This window comes from Sturnus vulgaris, chromosome 5 (assembly GCF_052056855.1).
Source record: "Sturnus vulgaris isolate bStuVul1 chromosome 5, bStuVul1.hap1, whole genome shotgun sequence".
Lineage (NCBI taxonomy): Eukaryota > Metazoa > Chordata > Aves > Passeriformes > Sturnidae > Sturnus > Sturnus vulgaris.
Window position 1 is genome coordinate 7,292,130 of NC_142247.1, and position 26,057 is coordinate 7,318,186.

A 26,057-nucleotide genomic window follows, 5' to 3' on the forward strand; every position below is an offset into this window, starting at 1 on the left:
TTGAGCTGAAGGGGTTTTTTTGTTGACAGGAGTGAACTTTGGACAAGCTTTGGTTTTAAGTACAGAAATCTATATGTAGAAAGAACACAAATATTAAGATCATACCCGAAGAGTTTTGAAAAATACTGGCCCATGATTGACATAGGAGGGACTAATGGGGTTTTCTTGTCAGCTTGCTGCTTGGAGACTTCAGGGACTGTCGAGTTTTGGGTGTGTCTGGAGGTTAATCAAAAGCTTTGGAATTGGATTTAAAGTGAGTTATAGAAGAAAGAAGACAGAACCCCCCCTGTGCTGGGCTGCACCCAGAGCCCCAGGGCAGCAGGGGAGGGGGGATTCTGCCCCTCTGCCCCGCTCTGCTGAGACCCCCCTGCAGGGCTGCACCCAGCCCTGGGCCAGCACAGCAAGGACAGGGAGCTGCTGGAGCCACGACAGAGCAGGGACACCAAGGGATCAGAGGGATGGAGCAGCTCTGCTGGGAGGAAAGGCTCAGGGAATTGGGATTGTTCAGCCTGGAGAGGAGAAGGCTTTGGGGTGACCTCACTGTGGCCTTCCAGTGCCTGAAGGGAGCCACAGGAAAGATGGAGAGAGACTCTTGACAAGGGCCTGGAGTGACAGGACAAGGGGGAATGGCTTCACACTCATAGAGAGGAGGTTTAGATTGGATATGAGGAAGAAACTGTTCCCTATGAGGGAGGCCTGGCACAAGTTTTCTAGAGCTGCTGTGGCTGCCCCATCCCTGGCAGTGTTCAAGGTTGGATGGGGCTCTGAGCAAGCTGGGATAGTGGCAGGTGTCCCTGGCCATGGCAGGGGGTTGGACCTAGATGATCTTTAAGGTCTCTTCCAGCCCAGGCCATTCTGTGATCCTTAACAGAAGGAGGCTCAGCATAAACAATTGGATGGTGAAAATATGCACAACACAGTTGCCAAACCTGTACTAGCAGAAGCTGTAGTGCAGAAAGTCATTTTCCCTCTGGGCTGGTGGTACTTTCTCCTTCTGTTCCCTCACTGGAACTATCAGCTGTTGTACAGCATTTTTATTTCTGCTCTCTGTTTGCTCACCCCACGTATGGCTGCACGTCTCTGAAGCTGCTCAGTGTATGTCCCACCACATCATCCTGCTGAGCCTTGGGCTGTTTTTTTATTTGTCTGGCCCTGCCCACTGCCCCTTGGTGTGAATCATGCTGTTATTTGTGTATGGTGGGTTGGTTTTTTTTTAGTTTTATATATATCCTGTCTCTCTTCAGGAGAATTCAAACAATTTGGAGACTGCGGGGTTGGCGCTTGTGCTTGAAGCTTTGCTGTGTCTGTGCTGCTTTCCTAGATGGCAACTCATTTTTAAAATATAATCCTTGTCATTTTTTAATACAATCCTTGTCAGCCGTGGCTTTTACTGCCCAGCTTGGTGAGTTACTGGGCTGTGTCTGGAAGGAGCCAGAGTCTGTTCTCGCTTCTCACCCAGGAGAGCCCCGGCTCTGGGCACGGTGGTGACAGCTGGAATTTCTGAAGGTACCCACTTTATTGTGCTCTGTGTGTTTGCTTCCTCTCTCCTTTCTCTTTTACTTCCTAATTCTTGAAAAATGCCATTTGTATACTTCATTTCAGGAGCAGGTTCAATGTCATGCTGAAACAATGGAAATTTTGAAAGGCAAAAATATGTTTCAGTATCTGCCTTATCCAGAGGCTTTGATTCAAGAGGCAAATTCTCTTGGAATGTTAAATGGGAACTTCATCAACTTGGAAGTTTTTACTGTAATAGCAAACTGCCTTCCTAACTGCTGGGCTTTAGGGGTGGATAAATTAAAATTATTATCAGTCTTTTTGTGAATTGATGTAATTTTGGAGGGAGGATTGCTCTTCCCAGTCCTACCGAACGTGTGTAGCTTGACATTGTAAATCCAAATCAGACACCTGGCAGCATCCTTCTGTCATGTGGAAAAAAGTGTTTTTCTCTCTGGAAGAATTGGTTAGGGTTTGCTCCCTAACTTAAATACTCACTGAGTCCTGAGTAAATTTATTTTAGGGCTACTGTATTACTGTACTACACACGTGGCTTCAAAAAACAAGATGATGTTACTATTGTGTGACTTAGGTTCAGATTAGTTTGACAGTATAAATCCAGCCTGATATATCCTGTGGCTTTTCTTACTGGCACAGCTGTGCAGGAGACTTGGATTCCATCTCTTATCCCTTCCTGATTAGAAAATGATCCCACAAAGTGCTGTGTTTCAGGGCAGAGCAGTTCTCCATTTGCTTTGATTTCTTCCATCTCTCTTCTTCAGAGCTCCTGCAGCAGGTGGGATTGGATGCCTCAGTGATTTTTACACTCATTAACAGGAGACTTAATCCAATAGTTTAATGAAAACATGAATGACAGGCTGTGGGAGCTGCCGAGAGGTGCCCCAGAGAGGATGTGGGGTTTGGAGTTCCCAGTGGTGTAGCAGAATCTCGGTGTGAGGGTTTAAATGGTGAAAACTCCAGGCAAACAGATGCAGAGTTTGATTTGGAGCTGTTGTGACAAATGGGAGTGCAGATTGAAGTTGTAGTCAATGCTGCTTGGCCTTTCTCTGCTTCCCAATCAGGAAAGATCTAGGAACAAAAAGGTCAAATGTATGCTTTGTCTAGGCAACATTTTTCCGCCAGGAGGGAGAGGACCCTTACAATTGATATATGCTGTTCAGTGATGGATCAGGAGAGACTTGCTTGGAGACATCTTTTGAAAACTCCAGTTCAGTAGCATTTGGCTGCTGTTCTCTGCTTTCCTTAATCCTTCGGGAACACCCCTCCTCCCCTCCCCTCTGTGCTGTTCTCCTTCCTGCCTCTGGTGGCAGGATTTTCCCCGGCTGCTGCACATGCATAACTCCTTATCCCCGTGCTGCAGGTGCCGAGCAGGCACCGGGACAGCTCAGGCTGGGATTCCAGCCATCCCTGCGGGAGGCACAGGCTCATTTCCCGGGCCAGGAGCACATATGGCATCCCTGCTCCTGGCAGCTCCGAGCCCTGGTCCTGCAGGCTCAGTGGCTCCTGTCCATTACATCCTTTTGATGTCTTTCTTCCTCGCACTTGGGGATGTTCCAGCCCTTCAGAACAATCCCTGTCAGCCAGAGGAGTTCTGGCTAAATGTGGCCGGCTGGTTGAATATGACTTTCTTCATGGTCCAGGGAGCCTAAAGTAATTCCAGTGATGCAGCAGGAGTGGAATGGTTCCATTATGGAAGTGGCATGAATTTGGGTGAACTAGTAGGCTTGTGAGGGCATTTCCAAGAATTATGGGTGGCACCTTTTCAAAGCATTCCCGTTAATGTGGTGAGGTCAGTACAAGTAGTGTGCTGTCAATAAAAGGTCCTATTTTGGAGCTCCTTCCTTCCCACCCCCATCCCTCTGCATCATTTGTTTTTAAAGGTCATGCTTAAGGACTGTACTTGGTGACTCCCAGCTGAATATTTTTCTGGGATGTGCATTTGTGCTGTGTTTGAGGGCTTGTTAGTGGAAGCAGAGACACAGGAGGAAAAAAGCTGAAGAGGCTCTCTCAGCTGTGAGCTTACATAGGATTTTGTGGGATATCTCGTGCCTCCTCTCAGGTCTGTGCTATTTTTTGTTTACTTTGGGGACTCGGGAGAGCTTAAGGCATCTCTTGGTTTTACAAATATTTTCATTGTGGTGGTCTTGCTTGGTGTTTTCCCCACAGTGGCAGAGCTAACTGGGGACACTCATCTGTATTTCCCTCCTGTGAAGCACAAGAGGGTCAGCCCCGGGGTGCCAGTGCTGGAGCTGGGATCTCCTTTTTACAAGTTTAATAAAGCCCAGTGACTTGGATTTGCTGTCTGGCAGTGCCTGCATTTGTGAGTGTAGAGCATGGGGTAAACAAATGAACAGGAAATCAAGTTGCAGTGTTGTTTTATCATACAAGGAATACAAGACGTGCAAAGGAGAAATATCCGGTATGAGTGTGCTTGCTATACCTTAAGTAAAGGTTAATCCATTTCAAGCCTGGGTTAATGCTGCTCTATCCTCATGTTCCAAAATTATCAGAAGGCAGGTTTTTGCTCTGTTAGGTCATTTCTTGAAATAACTTAATCACAGATGCCTCTGTGTGTGGTCAGCAGTTGCTCTGTTTGATTTGCTCTTATCAATTTTTTTTATTTATCTTTTCCCACCTATTGAGGGAAAAAGGGTAAAATTGTACAATAAACACAACAGTGAGACAAGTGCTCACAAGTTCTCCCAGCTTTTGGAGACATGTCCAGCGTGGGGGATGTCTCTGTGTGAAGAATAGAACAGCCTAATTTTTAGTAAACACTACTAGGAATTGATAGATCTCATCTTTCTTTGGTAGAAAACTGAAGGGGATAAAAGATTGATTAAAAAATAGAAATACTGGCATCACTTTGAAGCAGCTGTGATGCTATTAAAACCTCTTTGTGCTTTTATGGAGAGATATATTTTTATTCTCAGAATTCTGGTGTCTTGTGCACTTCAAAATAACCAGCTAAAATAATATCTACGTGATACTATAAAACGCCTTTATTTGTGACACAGCAGCTGCGTTTCTGGCAACAAATATCCTATTGTCACATCAGATCCTATGAAAAATCCACAGGATAAAATCCCACCCTCTCAGAGTGCAGAAGGCAGAATGAAAGCACAGAGCCTGGAGCAGAGTTCAGCCATCCTCCTACTCCAGTGGGGACGTGCGAGTTTTCTTCTGTATGAAACCCCTAATCAGCTCACCTTAAAAGCCATTAGGATCTGCTTAAATTAAGCCTAATTCGGGATTTGTCTTCTGCAATCCTCTGGTGAATTGGAAGGATTAAATAAATAATAAAAAGGAGGCCCAGTGCCTGAAGGGAGACTACAGGAAAGATGGAGAGAGACACTCTTGACAAGGGCCTGCAGTGACAGGACAAGGGGGAATGGCTTCACACTGACAGAGAGCAGGGTAGATTGGATATGAGGAAAGAATTCTTTATTCTGAGGGTGCTGAGGCCCTGGCACAGGTTGCCCAGAGAAACTCTGGCTGTTCCATCGCTGGAAGTGCTCAAGGCCAGAAGGGGCTCTGGGCAAGCTGGGATAGTGGCAGGTATCCCTGCCCATAGCAAGAGAGTGGAGAACAAGGTATGTGAGGTCCCTTCCAATCCAGGCCATCCCATGGTTCTGTGATGTGTACTTCTGTGTCATTTTCCAAAACTAACCTCAAATCAATCTGACCAAATGAGAGTAGGGCTGAGATGTTGCTTTTCATGCTTTTCTTCCATGAGGCTCCCCTAAAGTGCATCAACCCACTTCCAGGTCGGGCATGAATCTTAGAACAAACTGTGCTGGTTTTTTGGGTTTTTTTTCATCTCCCCTGACTTTCCTGGATTAGCTGCAGGACATTCAGAGCTGCCCTGAGATGTCTTTTTCCAGCATTAAAAAGTGTTGTTCCAGTACATCCAAGTTCTTTGGGTTCAGGATGAAAGCTCTCAAGGAGAGCAGATTTTCTCCTTTCTTTCTGGTTCTTCCCAGTTTTTAGGTGCCCAGTGACCATGTGTCCTAAGCCATAAGTACTACTTGTCCACGTGTAGCTTTGTGGAACACCTTTAAAATTCAAATATTCTTGATGGTTATCTCTACCCTTGAAATAATTTCTCCTCTGGCCTGGGGTTAAGGGATTGGTCCATTTGCTGTCTCGTTTTATCCCGTCGTTTTTTTTAGCATCTGGAATTTTTGGAGTCTGAAATTGTCACAGAGTTGTGACAAGTCCAGCTCTGGGAGGTGCCTGATCCTTCTCTCTCCTTCCCCTTTGCCTTTTCCCTCCCCCAGGCTGGGCCCAGGTCTGCCAGTGGGACATTTTCCTTATTTGTGGACAAGCACAGCTGGGTGAGCTGCCCGACGTGCTCTTTGCTATGATTCACTCTTTTTGTTTTGCCAACATGTTGTTATTTTTTAGAGACTGGGTAGCACATCCTCCTGCTATCTTGGGATAATTTTATAAGGCAGCTTTTAATAGAGTTTCTTATATCTAAAGAACAATGCCTTTACTGTGAATTCTGGAGTGCCTAAGAATTTGGAGATGGAGAGTTGGAAAGGGGAATATATATAGAATATATATATCTTTAATTTTCTTTTTGAAGTGAGTAATGATTTGACCTGCTCTGTTCCAGTACATGTTACCATGGCGATGACTGCAGGGACTACAACATCCTTTCCCATGAGTAACCACACCCGGGAGAGAGTGACGGTGGCCAAACTCACGCTGGAGAACTTCTACAGCAACCTCATTATACAGCACGAGGAGAGGGAAACCAGGTGCTGCCTCTGCTTCTTCTCACCCCTCTGCAGCTTTTCTTGCTGTTTGTTCAAGGGCATTTCAATCCCCAGGGATGGGAGGGCTCTGGGAACTTTTTCTGTATGTGGTGGCAGGGAGTGAATGCCTAGAGGGCAGAGGCTGTCTTTGGGGGAACCTGTGAACACGCCAGTCACTGAGTGATCAAGGAGCTCCACTTTTGGTGTTTTCATGCAGTTTACCTCCTCATCAGTTACTTTGTGGGAACTCCTCTGTGCAGGGTGTTATTTTGCAGACTGTGAGGTTGGTGATCTCTGATTCTTCTGCATGTGCCCCAGGGAATGAGCTCTGCACAGCTGCTGAGGAATGGGAGCTTGGTTTGGGGTAAGGCAGTGGCTTGTGGTGTCTTTTCCTGCTCTGCACCATGGAGTTCATTCCAAGACTCCCAAACCCTGCAGGAGGGAGTGCATAGGAGATAGAGAACAGGATTGAGAGGTGTTTGATGGAGTAAAGAAAGGAGGCAAACAGCTGGCGTGGAAATAAAGGACAGCAAAGAAATAAGGGGTTGATGATGGAGGGTTTGAGAGGCTCTCAGGTGGGCAGGAAGACTTTTGGGGATAATGTAATCCCCATCTGCTTGGGTGGTGCTGCCTGGTACTCCAGGAGTATGGGTTGGTCATCACCACTCAGCTTCTCCCAGCAGTGTCCAGTCCTGTCTGTGAGGTGGTGAAGTGCCACTTGAATTAAGTGTCAAAGCACCAAGTGTTTGATCATAATGAATGTTGTGTTGGATTGTCATTAGTGTGTGAAATTACCATCCTCCTGGTAATATGTTTTTAATTGAAGGGTTTTCAGTCAAGCAGCAGGGTTTCTCTCTTCATCATATTTAGTCATTATTCCATGTAATGGAGTTGCTTCTAGTTAGGAGAACAGACTGTCTATCAAGGGCCTGCAATTTAAAGGATCCCACTGTACTTCCCAAAGTGCAGAAAAGCACCAGCAGCCTGGCTCCAAGCCTTTGAATTCTTCCCTGCTGCAGGGGGTAACCAGCCTTCAGAAAGCTGCACCCTGGCAGCTATAAAGGAGCATCCTGTGCATGGACAGGAAGGGGTCTTGCAGACACATTGCCATGTGCTGACCCCCTGCCACTTGTGGGGTATTCCCAGGCTTTGCTCCCCACTCAGAGCCTCCTAGCCTGGCATGGCACTGATGGAAGAGCTGGAACAGTGAGCCCTGGCCTGGGAAGGACACTGAGAGGGAGAGGATGGTGCATCCAGGGAGTAGAGTTCAGTTGGCATGGGAGGAAGTGGGGCAGGACCAGGTGTGTGACCAGGGGAGGTGGTCACACAGAGGGGATGGAAGCTGAGCTGAGATAGAAACGGTGAAAAAACCCATTTTTATTCTGGTTTGTAATCCTAATTGATAAAAACAACTGTAATTCAACAAGATATAATCACTCTAATGACATACTTTTTCATATATATTTAATGCCTGATTCTGCAAGTACATAAACACGTGCTTAAGTTTGCTTCTACGTTTTCCTCAGCTTTGTACACAAATGAGTAACTGGGTGGAGTGGGACTGTTTGCCTTCAATTTTCCATTTGAGGCAAATTCTTCAGTACTTGGAGTATATGAAGCAAAGATGTTGACTTGCTGTGGTGTTATGTTTGGTTTTAATAAATAATAAAAGGTGCAATCCCCTGTTTCTCTCCTTGGCAGGCAGAAGAAGCTGGAAGTGGCTATGGAAGAGGAAGGCCTTGCAGATGAGGAGGTAAATGCTGCTTAAGTAACTTTACAAACTGCTTTGCTTTTTGTCCCACTGCTTCAAATGGGCATTTGAAGAGCTCACAGAAGCATCAGCCAGCATGACAGATGGTTTTATTTTGTACATGAATGTTGCCCCTGTTAATAACTTGTTTATTAGGGAAGCTGGGAATGTGCTTGACTGATACTTGCAATAGCTATCCAAGGCTTTTCATGCTACGTGTAGTTCTTATGCGACATGGTCACAGCAAGTATCTAGCAAGCTTTTCAAAGATTAAAATTGTTTGCTGTTGTATTTGGCAAGAAAAAGAAAGTGGCCAGTGGGTAGAAAGCAAAATGCTGAACAGTTTTTTCTTGATTTAAACCATCATACCGTTGCTGCTTTTGGATACAGATGAGGAGGGATCTGAGTCTGGTTGCCACCTCTTAGAACTTTGGTCAATAAGTTGCTTTTTTGAGGTCCATTATACCATGTCTGCCTTCAGAATAGGCTGATAAATAAGTGGGAAGAGTGTCTCAGTAATTTTGGAGTTTTTGTGGCTGCTGTAACGCCTGAGAAGTGGGAAAATAAGTGTGGGTGTGTATTGCCATCTTGTGGCTTTAAAAGATGCTGTAATCTCAGCACAGTCTGGCAGGTGCTTGATCCGGGGACCTCCTTAACAGTTTCTGAGATCTCAGCATCTTTGGGAGCAGCATTTGTCTTCTCTTGGGGTGAATCCTAGTGACATTTTCATCAGAAAAAATAGATGATGGAATTTGGACAGATTTTTCTTTGAGAATTGAGTGCTTGCCTGCCATAAACCAAATGGATTTTGTTGTAGATCTGTAACCAGGACCTCTGCTGCTTGCTAAGCTCTTTGTTGCCTGTCATCACTCTTTTTGGTGGGGTACAAGTTTCAGCTTTTATTGATCTTTAACACTGCCCAAAATGAAAAGTCCTTGCCTCAGGGGGACTGATACACTTTGTTTGGACCAGTGTGGTAGTTTTTCTTCTTTTCTTTTTCTTTTTTTTTTTTTTTTTTTTTTTTAAATAACTAACAAAAATAAAATATCACCATCCACCAAAAAAAGTGACACTGTGCCTGAGGCTTCTCTAGAAAAGACCATACTCCAGGATCATACTTGGAGAAATTCAGAAACAAATGTAGAAGGAGAAGTCTTTCTCCTGTTGGGATTCCAGAGAACAAGTTCCCAGGAAGGGAGGGTGCATATCTTGACCCTGTGCTGGCAGATGACTGACAGAGTGCTGTGCCTGTGTCCTCAGAAAAAGCTGCGCAGGTCACAGCACGCTCGCAAGGAAACGGAGTTCCTGCGGCTCAAGAGGACCAGGCTCGGCTTGGATGACTTCGAGTCCTTGAAAGTCATAGGAAGAGGAGCATTTGGGGAGGTTTGTGGCATTCTTGCTTGAACAGGAGATTAAAATGGGATTGACCACATTCTAATGAAACATTCTAATTGCAATTTAATGAATTTTTATTGCAGAATGGCAGCTATTTGTGCCGTTCTCCAAGTGAGAAGTGATTAATCTCTTGCGTTGATTTCCCAAGGCTTCTGGAAAGACACTTAGTTTCCCATGGCTTCCCACACTGATGTTGCCCACATGACCCTCTGAAATTATGGATTTGTAGTAGCACAACTCCTCTTGATAAACCTCCTTTCTGTCCTGTGTCACTTCAGTTATTTCTCCTCCTACAGGAGGATTTTAACAGGATTTTAACCTACACACTCCTGGAATTCACTGTGCCTGCTGGCTTTCCAAAAAACAAAAATAATTCCTCACTAGTGTTAGTGTTGTACATGGTGCAGAATAATTCCTTTTTCAATATTTAATGTATTTAAATGTGTTTTTAAGTATTTAACAAGATAACTTTTCCATGTCTGGCAACTGGGAGCCTTGCAGTGGGTTTCTGAGGCAGGGAAGACTGACTGGGTGCTCTCTCTTGGTAAAGGTCCGCCTCGTTCAGAAGAAGGATACAGGTCACATTTATGCAATGAAGATACTGAGAAAAGCAGATATGCTGGAGAAGGAGCAGGTTTGTGATCTATAAGTCCCCTAAATTTCAAACTTACCCTGTCTAGAATGTGTTTTCCACCTTTGAAAGCACCTGCAATGGTCTGGCAGTCCAAAGGGTGTGTGGTGTTGCTACCATAGCACAAAAGCAGCAGAAGTTAGGAACCAAGGTCATGGAAACTGCATTTAAAAAATACTTTATTTACAGCCAATTTGGAATAGTGACAAAGACTTTATTTTTCTCCTGTTATCAACACGGAGCTTATAGTATTGAGTCTGTAAAACTGCATTTCAAGGAAAGTACTTCTGGAAAAATAATCCCGTGCCAAAGTAAAAATGGAGGTATTTGATGTTTTCTTTTAAAGAAAACCAGCAGAAATCACATTGTTCCATCAGCTTTGTCTTCCTTGGGTTTGCTTTATAGTTAATCTTTTTGGGGGGTTATTTGCTTTGATTTTGTTAGTTTGGTTAGGTTTTTGCTTTTACTTTGTAGCTAACAATTCACTGTGAGGACGCAGCAAGTACTTTAGCACGACAAAGCAAAGAAATCAAGGGTGGGTGTCTCAAGAGATACGAGGACTTTTTTCATACTAGTCCAGACCTTACCCATCATTTGCACAGCATTTCCCTGCAGTAGTGATACATTTTTTTTTCCCCTGGCGCAGATTATTTTGTCTTCTGCAGCCCATGCCCTGAATTTAGGGAACCAGAGGAGCAGCAGGGTGTGCAGAGCAGCCAGGATTTGTGTGGTGCTGCCCCCATTTCAGAACCTGATGTGGGAAGGAGTCTGAGCTCACACTCTACATTCAGTTTTGGACAGTGATCTTCCCTGGAGAGTGTTTATCTGCTGGAATTGCCATTGCCTGGCTTGTTCCATGGAGAGCAACAGAGGACACACATAAAAAAACACATCTTCTAGTATTTTTTTTTTCCAAGCCTGGTAAAAATCTGGGAGAAATCCTGTCTCCTTTAAAGCAAAGTTTTTCTATTGTATTTTAGAGCCGCACTGAGGAGTGGAGGGTGGAAAAAATACTCTCTAATGAGACTAAAAATAAAGCTAGATAAATCCAGGTTGGAGTGTCTCCTGCAGTGGGAGAGCCTTTGCCCCGAGCAACCCTGTGACAAGATTCATGTAAAGATGTTCCTCACCAGTAGAACTGGGGAACTGATGCAGAAGAGTGTTTGCTGCTTTTCTTACAGCTGCCAAGAAATATTTTTCCATGCATATGTCTTTAATTTTTCCTCCAGGATGAGGAAACATTGTAGTGAAAATACACACCTTCTTCAATCTCCATTATTCTTCATTTCCAGCAATTATGGGCTAGTAGCTTTCCATATATTTTCCAAAGCCTTAGCTGGAACTGGATTATCCTGAGCAAGGTCAGATATTTCTGAACTCACTTGCACTTTTCCCACCAGCTTTGTCAGTTCTTTCTAACAAACAGAACCAGCTTAACAAGCTGTGCTTTGTATTTCTAGGGAAACTGTAGGATCTTGTAAAAAATAATGGAAAATGAGTGTGGAAAGAGCTAGAAAAATAGTTCCTTTGATAAAGGTCATGAAAATATGCTGTAGGGCTAGGAGTGTAAAGTGATGTTCCTTGTTGAAATATTTCAATACTTGCCCCTTAATAATAATAATTTCTAAAACATTTTAGGTGGCCCATATCAGAGCAGAAAGAGATATTTTGGTTGAAGCGGATGGAGCCTGGGTAGTGAAAATGTTCTACAGCTTCCAGGATAAAAGGAACCTTTACCTGATCATGGAGTTTTTACCTGGAGGTAAGCTGGGTGCTGTGGCATCAGGTGATACAGGTACTTCTTCCTTAGCTTTTGTTGGCAGCTTTATAAAATATTAGAAACAAGCATGCTGTATAATTTGTGAAAATAAAAGTGTTAACACTCCTTTAAATGAAGTCCCAGTCGTGTGACCCTTCCTGAGTTTTAGGGGAAGGAAGAAGGTTGAAGGGGCATTAAATAGACTTGAATTAAATAATTATTCTAATAGAAATTTCTACTTTTTACGACTGAAGCTGTTAACAGTAAAAACAAAACAGAAGAAAAGCCCTTATTGAAACAGTTTGTGTAATAAATTTAATGTGTGTAAAAATCCATTCTGTTTTCCCGGACCATTCAATTAAAATTCCTGTTTAGGATTTTTAACTAGAAAAGTGAGTTGGGTTTGTAGGTCCTTGCAGTAATAGTTTTATGATTAGTAATTGTAAGGCCAGTTACAAGGTTAAATTTGGATTCTACTGGGGTTTCTTATAGCTTTGTGATTTAAAATGTTCTGATCCCTAAGCTGTATTTTCTTCTCTTTGATGAGGTGACATGATGACCTTACTAATGAAGAAGGACACTTTATCAGAGGAGGAGACCCAGTTTTACATTTCTGAGACTGTGTTGGCCATCGATGCCATTCACCAGCTGGGATTTATCCACAGGGACATCAAGCCAGACAATCTCCTGCTGGATGCCAAGGCATGTACTGGGCTCACCAAGTGCTGGTGCTTCCAAGATGCCAGGCTGCACATCCTGCTGCTGAGCAGTGGGAGCCTCTGGTGCCACCCCAGAGATTTAAACTGGCTGGAGGGAAGCAGGGAATGGCCGTGGTATTTTCCTTGGAGAACACCACTATGTTTAAACAAAGCCAAATCTTGCTCGGAAGCCTTTTAATCATTTTAAGGCAAGGCTTTTAAGGGATAACAAGCATACATGGTGACCAGATGCTGATTTTCATACACATTAAAAGGTGGTACCCTTCCATTCATGCATCTTGAAGTAGCTATGGACAATTCAGACAATGCTGAATGTTCAATTCCTACAGTTATATTTATTTCATCACCCACTCACCTGTGGAAACTCCCTCAGACTGACCATTCTGGCCGTGAAATGCACCCAGTAAGCATCACCAAATCATGGAATTATATAGGCTGGAAAAGATCTTTAAGATCATGGAGGCCAGGCATTATCACAGCATGCACAGGTCTGTCAGGTTTGATGGGTTCTATCTGCACTGATATCTGGAAACCTGATTAAAGCCAAGGTTACCATCAACAAAGCAAAGGAATTTTGTCCTGGAGGCTTTCCCAGTCACAGTGGTATCCAGTTCAAAACAAAACCAGGCAAAGTATCTGCCCTCAGCTGTTGGGAAATTATAGCTATAACCATCGGTGTGAGGCCATAGCATGTTGGAGAGAAAACAGACCCTTCCAATATACCAAGGTTCAATCTTTGCTTCCCCGCTTGTCCTGTGCCAGTCCATCATGGCCTGAGAGATGTGCAGTGATTGAAACACTTTTTTTTCCCCAAGCACTACCTATCTGAATAATGATTTAATGTTCTCTGATTATTTTTTTAGGGTCATGTAAAGTTGTCAGATTTTGGGCTCTGCACAGGTTTAAAGAAAGCCCACAGAACAGAGTTCTACAGGAACCTCACACACAACCCACCAAGTGACTTCTGTGAGTATGAGCTGTCCTAGTTTAACATGTAAATGGTTTTGAGCTGCAGCTGTACATTGTACCTTTGTTTCTGCTGGGATAAGCAAGATGGGACAGGCTGATTGCATTTAATTGGAAAACTGGAAATGCTTGTTCTCTGGGTCATGGGAGAATTTCACTGGCAAGAAATGATGATTTCTGCAGTAGGCATGTATTTTTGCACATTCAAACACAGATGTGAATATACTTAATGTAATGTATCTATATTTTAATGTATTTTTCATAATGTTAGTGAAGTTATAGAACTGCTCTTTCAGGAGGGACATGGGCTCCATGTGCCAAAGGACTGAATTCAGTGACAGTCTCAGGAAACTTTCCAGAAGCTGATCTAAAAATTTTAGCAGGTTCTAATTTAGAATTGCTGATATGTGTCCTACTTAGATGATTTTCAGCTGTGCATTGGACAGTAGTTATTCTCATATTCCCATTTCCAGTTATAATCAAGTATTTGTTTCTAGACTAAAGGATTCTAAATGTACAAAATAGTTATTTGAAACTGGAGCCCTATAAATCTTTTTTCTCTTAATTCTCACAAATACATTTGTTATTTAATAACTACTTTGTAAATTAGCATTTCAGAATATGAACTCAAAGAGGAAAGCAGAAACATGGAAGAAGAACAGGCGACAGCTGGTGAGTTAATTAAATAATGTATAATTCTTGTTTTGCCTTTAAACTATTTACAGAAAGTGTTGAATTAGAACTCAGTGCTAATGCTCGTGGTTTTGAAAACCTGCAAGGCCCTTATATGTGGCTCTACAAGCTCCCAAAATCACAACTCAAAAGAAGGGGGTCCAGGTTGGAATAGCAAGACCCTGCTCTTGTCTATGCCTTTGTTTTCCTTCATGAGTATCTGGCCCAAGCCCTCAGGTGTCCTCAGCCCATGGCCAGGCTGTGTCTGGAGCACATGGACCTGTGTGGGCTCCTGCCTCTGATTCCAGCTCAGTCCCCAGCAGATGTGTGGCTGCAGGATTCCTTTTCAGAGAAATGTGGGGAATTCCCATCCTGCTGAATGGGAATGTGATGGAAAGGCTGTGGGAGGGTGTTGGTGCTGGAGTGGTCACATAACAGGGGGACTTGTGGCATAAACTGAACCAAAGCAAAGTGTCTGTTAGCCGTGGGATTTTAGACTTCCATCCCTGCCCATGATTTTCACCAAAAAAATCTCAGCTGTCAAATTTTGCAACCTTTTATTTTTCCACACCCTTTTAAAAAAGTGATCTACTGCAGTATTCCCATACAGATTGAGGGTGGTCTCTTCTTTCCTTATGGGACAGAATGAGATTACATTGCAGCCACCACGCTGCCCCATGGGGCTGCATTTCACACCCTTATTCCAGCCTGGAATTAGATCCCTGAAAAGACTTTATCTCAAGTCCAGTAAAGGCTGATGTGGCAGAAGTGTGTGCTGAAGACCAGTCCCACAGAGACAATAAAGGGCCAAAATGACAACCTGCATCAACACTGTTGGAGAAGGAGTCACGTTTTTGGTTTTCCATTGTTTCAATCCTAAATCTCTCAGGTCTATTCAATCAAAGTGTTTATTTTATTGAGACAAAGGAAAATAACATGTTTTTGTGGCAAAACTGCTTTTGGGGGATTTTTTGGTCTTTGAGGGTTTTTTTTGTTGGATTTTGGTTTTTTTTCTCTCCCTTCTGCCCAATGGAAGTTTTTTCATCAGTAAAGAGAAATTCTCAATACACAGTTTGTGTATCATGAGCGTCACACCTGGGAATTTACCACTGGTTATGCCTTTAAAAATAAACAAAGACCACAACAATAGAACTTCTTGGGTATTTTTGCAATGCAGCTACCAGAAACTTTAGCTAAGATGACCTTCTGATACTGCATTTGCAATATTTTATGATTTCATCACATTTTATGATTTCCTCACAAGAGGATTATTTCCATTTATTTTTGAGGTTCTCTGTGTTTATTAATATGAAAGAATAATATTCTTGGGATTTTAGTTCCTGTGAATTCTCGAATTAAATTCTCAAATTAAGCATTCTTGCTCACCCAGACAACAAGATCCTGTATCCTCAGGAAAAGGTATTGCCAAGTGTAAAACTGCAGTATTTCTCTTTTAAAGAGATGATTCTTTTTTTTTCCAGGCATATTCTACTGTGGGAACCCCAGACTATATTGCTCCAGAAGTGTTTATGCAGACTGGGTACAACAAGCTGTGTGACTGGTGGTCCTTGGGAGTGATTATGTATGAAATGCTAATAGGTATGTTAAAAACCCCAACTTAAGAGTTGTTCTAAGGTAACAGGTTCCATTTGTTCAGAAGAGAAGACCTCTGGCTAATATTTGTTAAATTTGGGAGCCCCAGTGACAAAGGCAGAGGCCCAGGTCACTTCTCTCCTGGAAAAAGTTTAATAATTCTTTATTTGTTTGTGCAGGGTATCCACCTTTCTGCTCAGAAACGCCACAAGAGACTTACAGGAAAGTTATGAACTGGAAAGAAACGTTGGTATTTCCTCCAGAGGTGCCCATTTCGGAGAAAGCAAAGGATTTAATTCTAAGGTCAGTAAGAAAAACCCAGTTCTGGCCTCTTGCCCAAACAGGGTCATCTTCCGTCAGGGTAAATTCCTGTTCTGTGTGAATGAAGCTGGATGTTGGAGGGAAGGCTGGTTTCTTCTGTCACCATCCTTGATGGATTTTTCAATTCTTTTTCCCTTTGCCATTTGTTTGACATGAAAGAATAAGCTGGAATGACCTTGATTTGTACCATGGTACAAGGAGAAACAGAGCAGACCAAAAATAAAGTGATCAACACAGAATTTTTTTCTCCTCTGAGGTGGCAAGAAAATAACCACTCACCAGCATTTAATGTATTGAACAGAAATCATGGGATGTTTTGGATTTACTCACTTCTTTCAAAGTCCCAATTTTTAGTTTGCACTGAGGTTTTTGTGAGGGTTTTGCTGACAAGGTCAGGCAGAAATGCTCTCTTGTCCTGCGAGGGTTTGGGGGGCACATTGGTTTTGGGTTTGGTATTTTTTCCTTTTTTTCCCTTTTCAAAGCTACTGTTATAGCCTTATGCAATATTGTTACAGGCAAAAAGGGGAATGTACTTCACAAAACTAGAATTTATTATTAGTTCCAGCAATGCTCCAATAACCTACAAAAACATAAAATACAAGAAACAGTTATCCTGTATCCAGCTAGTAATATACTAGCAGCTCAAATGATTGAATTGTTGCTAACCCTCATGAATAAGTTTGTGTAAAACAGTTATATTGCATTTTCAGTGTCTATTTCTATCCTGTTCTGCTCAACCTTCCTTGTCAGCATCTCCAGTTCTTTGCTGAACAGAGTACAGCATTACTGCTGAGGATTCCTTCCTCCTCAATCCTGGCTGTGTTTTGGGAATTTTTAGAGATTTCAGTGTATTTGTTAGCATGTCTTGCTCATGCATCTACTTACACAATGAGCATTTGAATTTATCAGTTTGCCTCCACAAGGAGAAGAGTTGAAATTGGGGTAAAACATCTTAGTTATAGGTAATCTATTAAAATGAGGTCAAAACAAGTTGGACAACACCACATGGTTTTGGGTACTTTATCCATTACAGCTTGGACAAGTTGGGCAACATGTGCTTTAGCTTAAAGGGAGATGAAGATAAAGCTAGAGGGTTATGGATATAGATAAATCCAAACTAAAATAAGCTCAAGTTCAGACAAAGCCTGACAAATCCTGTGGCTGAGTGTTGTTGCAGAGTTTGAGATCTGTTGTTAGTCCTTGGCATCACCCAGTCTGCTGGGCTGCAATACAAATACATGCAGGTTTTCTTCCCCACTGACACCCAACTACAATCAAAAGAACTTTAATTTAAAATTGGAAACAGTTTATAGCCTAACCTGCTCTGCTACACGTGCAGAAGATGGCTGGGATTTCATTAATTCCAAGGTAAATGTTGGTATTCCCATCTCCTGGCTGAGATACTTGAAAGGCTTTTCCAGTCCAGAGGAGAAGGGTCAGCCTCTGCTGCTCCCTGGAGCAAAGCCTTGAGGTCTCTGAGCTGCTGTCAGAGAGCTTCCACTTCCCTATTTTCCTTCTTTAGGATTTTAGGCTTTTCCTATCTGGCCTGCTGGAGCAGGTAACAGTCCCCATCTCACCTATCCTGTCTCTGTCTCTGATTTCACCTTCCTGCTATTTCATGGCTGCTTGTCATAAACTGGCAATTTTTTGTGGGGTCTGAGCTGAAGTTATGCAGCAGGGCTGTATCAGAAACAGGCCCTGGGTCTTTGCACCACCTGCACCTCTGAGGAAGGGGAAGGGGGAGAATAAGGACATGGCATGTTTGGAATGGGCTAGCTCACTGGGATTCCAAAATATGACATCAGAGAGCAGTCCTGATTTACTAAGTATCTATTCTTCTTAGTTTTACTTTGAAACAGGGATGTTTAAATAGTTGAGAACAGAGCAGTTGTCAGTAGTAGGGATTTAAGCCTCCATTCCAAACTGATCTTACACAACCAGAACATGCAGCAACTTTTCACAGACCTGGCCAAGCAGCAGTTTAGTAAAGGTGTTATCATAGCATTTTGTTTCTGGATTTAACAATGTTCTGCCTCTATTTCCCTTCTCTCCTAGGGACAATGGGCTGCTTTGATGTTACCCCAAGCAGTGGAACAATTTGAAATAACTCCTTGAAATTTTTGATACTGGATACTGTTGCTTCTGTCCGAATTTATTGTAAAACATTCCCTGTAAAACATTCCCTTTTTTTTTTTTTCCCCTTTTTCAGATTTTGTATCGACTCAGAAAACAGAATTGGTAGCAATGGAGTAGAAGAAATAAAAAGTCATCCATTTTTTGAAGGGGTAGACTGGGGACATATCAGGTATGTATATACACACGTGTTTTACAGGGAGAATGAAAGCCATGAAAGCAAGAATTTTCAAGTAGTGTGATGTCAAGGACAATTATTTCCAATTTATCTTTCATTTTGAAATGCAGCTACTGGCAGTAGGTGGGTGATACTGAAGGTTTTCTGGCCTTGCTGACATTCATAGAAATGGTCAGAGTTTAACTGTCTTGAGATAGCTCAGATTGCTCCAGAATGGCAAAAAAATGTTGTAGGGTGGCTGTGGATTTAATTATAAGTGTAGTAATTAGAACTGTGCTGAGTTTACACGTGTAAATCACTCCCTTTCCCACAGTGCTGTGTCCCAGTGTGAACGTTTTGGTGGCACAGATTCCTTGGGCAGTTTCAAAAGCCACCTTAAAATTCCTTCAAGGGCTTTCTGACTGTGGAGGTGCTAAAGCAGAGCCAGCCTGGTTTGGGAGAGAGATGCTGAGTGTCACAAAGAGGAGCTACAGTCCAAAGGTTTTGGATGAGGTCCAGGCTGATTAGCACTGGAATTGTAAAGCTCTGGGTGCAAGTGCAATCCTGCTGGGCTGGGTTTGTGAAACAGAGTAACCACAGTGGTGGCTGGTGACAAGATCAGGGTGATAGCTGTGTGGCAGATAAGTGTGGGATGCTCTCTCACTTAATGGGAAAATGATGTTTGTCCCAAGCCTGCCAAGAAGACACCAGTGGGGACAGGGAACCAAACAATCTCCCCATGGTGTCAGCAAACAGGAGAGTCAGATTCATCTGTGATGCACTCAGTGGAACCCTTGTGCTCTGCATTAAGGGGAGCTGTAAGTGTAAAAAGCTAAGTTAGAAATGGAACTTCATGTGCCATTACACAGTATTCACTCTTCTGGCATTTATCTTTATTTGCAGGGAAAGACCAGCTGCAATCCCTATAGAAATCAAAAGTATTGATGATACTTCCAACTTCGATGAATTTCCTGAATCGGACATTTTACAGCCAGGTGAGACTGCCCTTGTAAACTCCAAGTCTCCTTCTGTGACATGCTAGAATACTGTGCAGATGCTTTTGTTGTTGTTCATATTAATTTTTCTGATGCCCCAATCAAGTTAGTCTCTAGATCAAGTCTCTATTTTTTTCTCTGAAATACGAATGTAATGATCTCTGATAGCTGCAAAGCCCAGAGATTTTAAGATTCAAACCCATTGGTAAAAATGATTTGTACAGGTAGTGAGCACAGAAAGCAGTGGAGTTTTCTGCTAGGCAGTCTGTCTAACCGGATTCTGGTAAAACATCATGAACTGATTTGCTTTTCATCTTCAGTGACTTTTGAGGTTTGTGCCAAACACAATTGTTGAGATATTTGTGGGTAAGAATTTTCAGATAGCTGATTACTTAACACAGTAATTCATGAACCTGAGTGGCTCTGTAAATCACTTCAGGGTTTTTTTTAGTTGTCGATTTCTCTTGGCAAGTTACAGGAAATTTTCATATGTAAAAGGCTTGGTTCTGTGGCATACAAATAGTCCCAAGTCCCACTGTTTTCAGTTACTTGAAGATTGGCAGATGTTTAACAGCAATTAATTGCTGTCTGCTAAATGTAACTGTGTTAACAGCCATAAGAATTATCCAAAAGCTGTTGGTTCTTTTTTTCTGAAATGGCTTTTATTTAATGGTGAGGAAATTTGTCCTTTTGATGCAAAGCAACCCATCTCCAGTGCCTAAACTGGTTATGTCCATTTTTGGATAATGCCAAGAACATTTGTATTATTTTGGCATTTCATACCCACTGAAAATGGTACTGTAGATGTAGATACCTAAAAATCAGAATATCAGAAATGTCATAGGTTTGTAATTGTGTGTCCTGTGGGTATGTTAGACACTTCTGTCAAGGTATGGAAACCTGGCAGAGTGTGTAGACATAGTTAAAAAAAAGGCAAAATAAAAACCCCCCTTCTTTTCTTCAGAGTTTATCCTGAAATTATAACTCAGACCATTGACAAAAGACAGCTGACCTGATTAGAAATAGGATTTCTTCCAGGAGTTTCTGCTGACTAAGGAAATAAGAGTTCAGGGCTGTTTAGTTCTGTGAAAGCTCCTCTCAGAAGCAGCCTGGGTTTAACTGTTTTAATGTGTGTTTGCTTTTGTTTTTGAATTCTAGTGCCAAACACGACGGAACCTGACTACAAATCCAAAGACTGGGTTTTCCTCAATTACACCTACAAGAGGTTTGAAGGGCTCACCCAGCGTGGCTCCATCCCTTCCTACATGAAAGCTGGGAAGTTGTGAAGCAGAACACAACCCCCCAAAGGAAATTGCAAACACAAACCTCAGGTAGCTGCATCACCAGGCCCGCTTGGCGTTAGTTACCAACACATCGACTGGTGCGCATTGATTTCACACGGAAATTCTACAGGATTAGGATTTCTAAGACTACTACAGGAATTAGTTGGCAGTGCCAGCTGGCTTTTTTTTTTTTTCCTTTTTGTTTTTCTTTCCTTTTTTTTTTTTTTTAATATTTGAATATTTTTGTTAACTTTATTATACAAAGGTACTGGAATAAAAGGAACATGCATTGCTTTTCCTGCACTGCCTACGTGTGGATAACGGTTAATTATGCCTCTCTGTACTGTGGCTTTGTTTGTACTGTAAACCATCTAATCCACCCAGGAGGGAAACATATCATTTGATGCAGCATTGTTGTTGTACTGCTCACCTGGTGGGGTTTAGATATGCAGTATAAAGAAAACTGTCCACATTTGCAAACCTCTGTGAGCAGTTGCTCAAGGGTGTTCCATTTGTGGTCTGCAGATCCCCCATGAGTGTAGCACATGGAATTATTTTAAATAGCAGTGTCCTCTGGGCCTCTTTGTGTGCCAGTGCAGGACTTTGTCAGCCCTTTATCATCATCCCTTTTGTCCCTTTTCCCACAGTGTGTGGCAGTGAGGCAGTCCCTGTCATCTGTTTAGTGGTATTTGTTTAAGTGATCATTGGCAGTATTGCTGTTAGAGGTGATGATGCCTGCTGGCAGTTTCAGAAGAAAAAACGAATCTGAATAAAAAGTATCAATATTTTTAGCAGAAGGGAAATGCTCTGATGCAAAGTTTTGAGGAGATGGCAGTTTCCAAGACTGCATTCCTGCCTCTGCTCTAAAGCTGCTCATAATTCAAACATTCTCTTCTCTCTGTGCAAAATGTGTTCTAGAGAAGTGATCAGATTGGTGCTTTTTTCTTGTTTTTCCTCCCTGAGCAGCTGCAGGCAGAAGGGATCCTGCTCTAACCTCTCTGGAATCGCAGCCTCTGCTCACATAGAGGAAATGGAGTGTCCCACTAGACTCAGACTCTCCTTTTGTTCCAGGATCTTCACCTGGCATGGCCATGGGATTAGAAGAGATTAGCTGAGCCTGCAGCTCAAATTCCAGGGACCACCTAAATGTTCTTGAGGCCAGCCTGCAGGATGGTGACAACCTGACAGCTGAGCAAGGTCTCCTTCCCCCAGGCAGAGCAAACAGAAGCAGAAATAGCTCCATGTGCAGGCTCTGGTTTTGTTCTTTAGCCCAGCAGCAGTTCAGGACCGAGTTGCACTCCCTGAGCAGTTTGCAATTATCTGGTCACTGGTGATTTTCTCTGCCTGTACTCACAGCTTATCTGCAGGGCTTTGACTCTGTCACATCCAGCAGAGATCTCTGCTGTCTTTTTCTGATCAAAAGAGATGTACAGCAACGAACAATTCCCCAGTGGCTGAACAAGCAGAGTCACTGTTGCTGTCTCACTCCTCTGAACACCAGTGTAAGGCACCCTAAAAGTTTTGCAGCCCCCTCTGAGTGGAGCACAGGATGTTTTGGCATACAGCAGGAAAGATTCCATTGGACAGAGTTTTGTAGCAATATGGAAACTACTGTGATAAAGCCATCAGAGAAATATTTATTGTTGTTAGGCCGTGTGGTATCAGCTGTTCTGAATTATTTGTATGCTCTGAAAAACATACTGGGATGTTCATCTGTTGCACAAGAGCCCGTTTGCCAGTAGGATTTCTGGGCACCAGTGCTTGTGATGTGCAGGTAGTCTTCCCTGATGTAGCCAGGATCCCTGATTCAGCCTTTCCCTCCATGGTTTTATCTCCCTTGAAGCATCTAATATCTGTTATTTATACCAGTTTCCTCAAAGAGGAGTAGCCATTGCCTCAGGCCCATTCAGTGTTATATCAGAGCAAAGTTAAGCTGAGCTTCTGCCTGAATGCTGGACTGAGGTGGGAACAGTTCCTTGATCTCCCAGATTTGCTTCCCAGACCTTACATGAATTAACAGGGTGCTGTTGGGGCAAGGGTCTTAAAAATTCTCCAGTGTTGTCTTAGCCTTGTCAGTGTGCTGAGGCTCAACCTGTGGCCACCCAAAGGCTGTATAAAAAGAATAACTCACTTAAATCCACCTTTCAGGCATCGTTCTGCCAGTGTCCCAACAGCTCCTAAGGCTTCTCAGGAAAGGAAATGCCTTTCCTAACGCCTTGACTCCAAAACAGGGAAGCTCAGGCAGAAAAAAAAAATCCTGAGATACAAACTTGGCCTCAAATGACACTGCTATTCAAAACAATTTTCATTGGTTTTAATTTCCAGTCTCATCCATGGGGCACCGTGTGCACTGGAATTGGAATTCCTGCAAACACCACCTTTCAGAAGAGCACAGTAACCCCATTAACGTGACCTACAAACAAGTCTTTGCTCAAACTTGTTGAGACAAACTCAGTTTCATGGAAACTGCAAATGCTCAGTGATACTGGTGATTTTTTTTTTTTCCTGTGGGGCTTAGGGGAGGGCAGAGAAATACACACTTAATTTAAAGCTATCTATTAAACAACTATGTCTGTACATACTCACTGGTTTACAACCTTGAGAAGAAGCTCAACCCTTCTATTTGCAACACTAAAGATAATACTAATTTAAAACTGCAGATGATTAATCATATCAGTGCTCACATAGGAGTTATATCCATAAGGAAACAGCCTGCAGCCTATCTAGCATAAACTCCTGTATTGTGATAGTTGACTTTTTAAAATTTTTTTGTAAACATAGCATTATTTTAATCAGTAAGTCAAGTTAAACAATATTAACTACTGCTTTTAGGATGATAGGTTTTTTTTTTCCAAGGTGAAACTGTGACACTGTAATGGATTAAAGAGGACAGCAGGTTAATCTACACTGGCTTTCAAAAAAAATTGAAGTGCAACATATCTTTAATTTTGTTAATTCTGTCTGATTCTTTTGGATGGTTGTGTGTTTTCCTTTGGCAATGTTTGTCACTGTGCCATTTATTTTTCTTATTCTTGGAGTACCAAAGATCCTGAAATGGCTTGATGATTGCAACCATGTGAAAATTTATTTTCTGGAAGTATGTTTTGTTAAACTTTTGTTAAAACGTGAAATTGTGTATGCAAATTGTTATCAGAGCTTTGCTGGGATGTTACCTATTCCAGCAGGGAAAACTTGAGTGCGTCGATGGAAGTGGAGAGCCTGAATCCAAATTCTGGATTGGAATTCCCTGAGAGTGGGGAGGAAGCTTGGATTGGGAACTGCAGCTGAGCTTTTGCACTTCGTTCCATCTCCAATCAGCAATGAGTGAGTGGCCTTAGGTACAGGACATCAGCAGAGGTTGTCTCATGTGCAAAAGGAGTTTAAAAAAAAATTGCCAGCATTCAGAAATCAAATCGTGTTGATACTGCATTTGCACTGTTCAATTTGCCTTGCTGGAGAGTTATAGAGGTGTTATTTTTATAGGTCAATTGTTCCCCACCTGAGCCGTTGGAGACAGTCTGGGATAAAGGCACCTGCTGGGGGGAGTTGAGCTGGGAGGCACCAGGAACAGCACACAGCTCTGCTGTCAGCTCCTTCCCCAGGGGTGACATTCCTCCTGTGCCCAGCAAGCAGGGAATGCTGCAGTCTAGCCCAGGTAATGTGTAGGAAGTGCTCTCACTTTCTCAATAACACGAGCAATTGTAACACACTGTACCTTGTCCTTTTACTGTTGGGATCTCACAGCAGCTCGTTCTTGGAGTCTAAATGGCAACTGCTATATTTTTCCTAGACTGTTTCATTAGTTGTGGTTGGGAAAGTTACATAGAAGCATTATAAAAATTTATATGAGGCTTTTTACAGCATTTGAAAATAAAAGTAGCATTCTTTTTGTAAAGTTGCAGTTTTCATTTCTTTTATTCTGGTGTACTGGATTTCTCTTCCAGAATGGGAGACATCTAAGGAAATTGAGATCCAATTTTGTGGGTTCTCATCTTGAATTTCATGGACAATGGAACACCCCAGTGTTGTTACACTCAATCAGAAAGTAGGGAAAGCAAATAGTGTTTGATTTGTCCTACCTGCAGTCACATGAAGAAGCTGCTTTGCAAATGGTAACTCATCTCTAGAGTCTTACCTTCCCCATAGGCTAATTTATCCAGGAAAGGCTTCCAGGGGCAGTTGTGTCCTTTGATCCACTATAGAAACCTTTCTGTCCTACTGTTCTACTTTCCCTGCCAAGTTCAGAGCAGCAGAAGCAGTGAAAGTTGTGTAAAAAAATGATCATAGTGGAGCAGCTGAAAGCCAAGAGAAATAAGCAGACACTGCCTGGCCTTGTCTGGAGCCCTCCTGAGAAGAACAGGAGGCCTCCCTCCACTCCAGAATTGCTGCTCTCAGTAAAGGTAAAAATGCAACAGAATTGTGCAAATTCTGTTTAATGGGATCACCCTTTTCTTCCCTTGACTGTGCACGATTGTATGGCAAAGCTACACATCATAAGGAAATACAGGTTTAGTTCTTTACCTCCTTGCCTTACCAAATCAGATGTTCCTCAGCAAAAGCACTTGAATGGCAAATATGAAGGCTATGCCTTCAGCATGAGTAAATCTCTTTTTAAATCTTATCTTAGTTTAGGGTTTATAAGACATACTTCAAATACCTACATTTTTCATTTATTTTTTCTTGTACAAAGTGTGCCGGGTACCTAAGCAAAACAATAATGCTTTGGGCAGTAAAAGGCTTTTTCTGACAATCTTCCTAAGGAAGGAGAAGGGAGGAGTATCCAAAACTGTCTGTCCTGGGAGTGAGGACAATAGTGGCTCCCAGCTCTGGACTAGGCAAGGATATATCTGCAGTTCAGGAAGGGCTTAATGTATTTGGAAATGTAGAAGGCTGTCGGGCATTGGAAGGGGCTGCCCAGGGATGTTTGGAGTCACCATCCCTGGAGATTTTTAAAGAAGGGACTGGGCATGGCACTCAGTGCTCTGGTCTGGGTGACAAGGTGGGGATCAGTCACAGGTTCGACCCAACAATCTTGGAGGTCTTTTCCAACCTTCATGGTTCTGTGATTCCATTTCTCTAAGGTGATGTGATTCATCACACATGTAAATTTTCATTATCAGAGAGGTACTAAAATGCCTGTCCCACAGCTGAATTTCCTAGGTGAAAGAGTGTTCTAAAGGTGGGTGCAGGCTCTGTTCCTTGTGAGGCACGCTGGGTTCAGCCGTGCAAGGCTCTGCAGCATGGAATACCTGCTCCTAAAATCCACCTGGTTCCTGGTGCATTCATATTGGGACAGCTGAAGGACAAATTAGTGTGTCTGTCACACACTGAACTGGCACCAGGGTTTGGACACTTCATCACTCAGGAACACTGCTGCAGTGGGTGTGAGAGGAAATTAATCT

At 42.7% G+C, this 26,057-nt stretch overlaps 1 protein-coding gene across 3 annotated transcripts in view; it reads left to right on the forward strand.

Annotated features, from left to right (window-relative positions):
• Window positions 1-24,550, forward strand: part of STK38L (serine/threonine kinase 38 like) — a 45,398-nt gene extending 20,848 nt beyond the window's left edge. Inside the window, exons 1-14 of one of the 3 annotated variants that reach the window (XM_014889107.2) lie at window positions 945-1,506; window positions 6,140-6,284; window positions 7,983-8,034; window positions 9,292-9,414; window positions 9,977-10,060; window positions 11,696-11,819; window positions 12,364-12,518; window positions 13,399-13,501; window positions 14,112-14,173; window positions 15,655-15,772; window positions 15,946-16,069; window positions 18,297-18,392; window positions 19,281-19,372; window positions 20,531-24,550. In XM_014889107.2, coding sequence (XP_014744593.1) covers window positions 6,151-6,284; window positions 7,983-8,034; window positions 9,292-9,414; window positions 9,977-10,060; window positions 11,696-11,819; window positions 12,364-12,518; window positions 13,399-13,501; window positions 14,112-14,173; window positions 15,655-15,772; window positions 15,946-16,069; window positions 18,297-18,392; window positions 19,281-19,372; window positions 20,531-20,658 — 1,395 coding nt within the window. In that variant the 5' untranslated portion in view covers window positions 945-1,506; window positions 6,140-6,150 and the 3' untranslated portion in view covers window positions 20,659-24,550. Of the gene's footprint in view, window positions 1-944; window positions 1,507-3,436; window positions 3,578-6,139; window positions 6,285-7,982; window positions 8,035-9,291; window positions 9,415-9,976; window positions 10,061-11,695; window positions 11,820-12,363; window positions 12,519-13,398; window positions 13,502-14,111; window positions 14,174-15,654; window positions 15,773-15,945; window positions 16,070-18,296; window positions 18,393-19,280; window positions 19,373-20,530 lie in introns of those variants that run through there. The other 2 variants (XM_088164720.1, XM_014889106.2) reach the window with 2 other exon arrangements.
• Window positions 24,551-26,057: the final 1,507 nt, after the last annotated feature.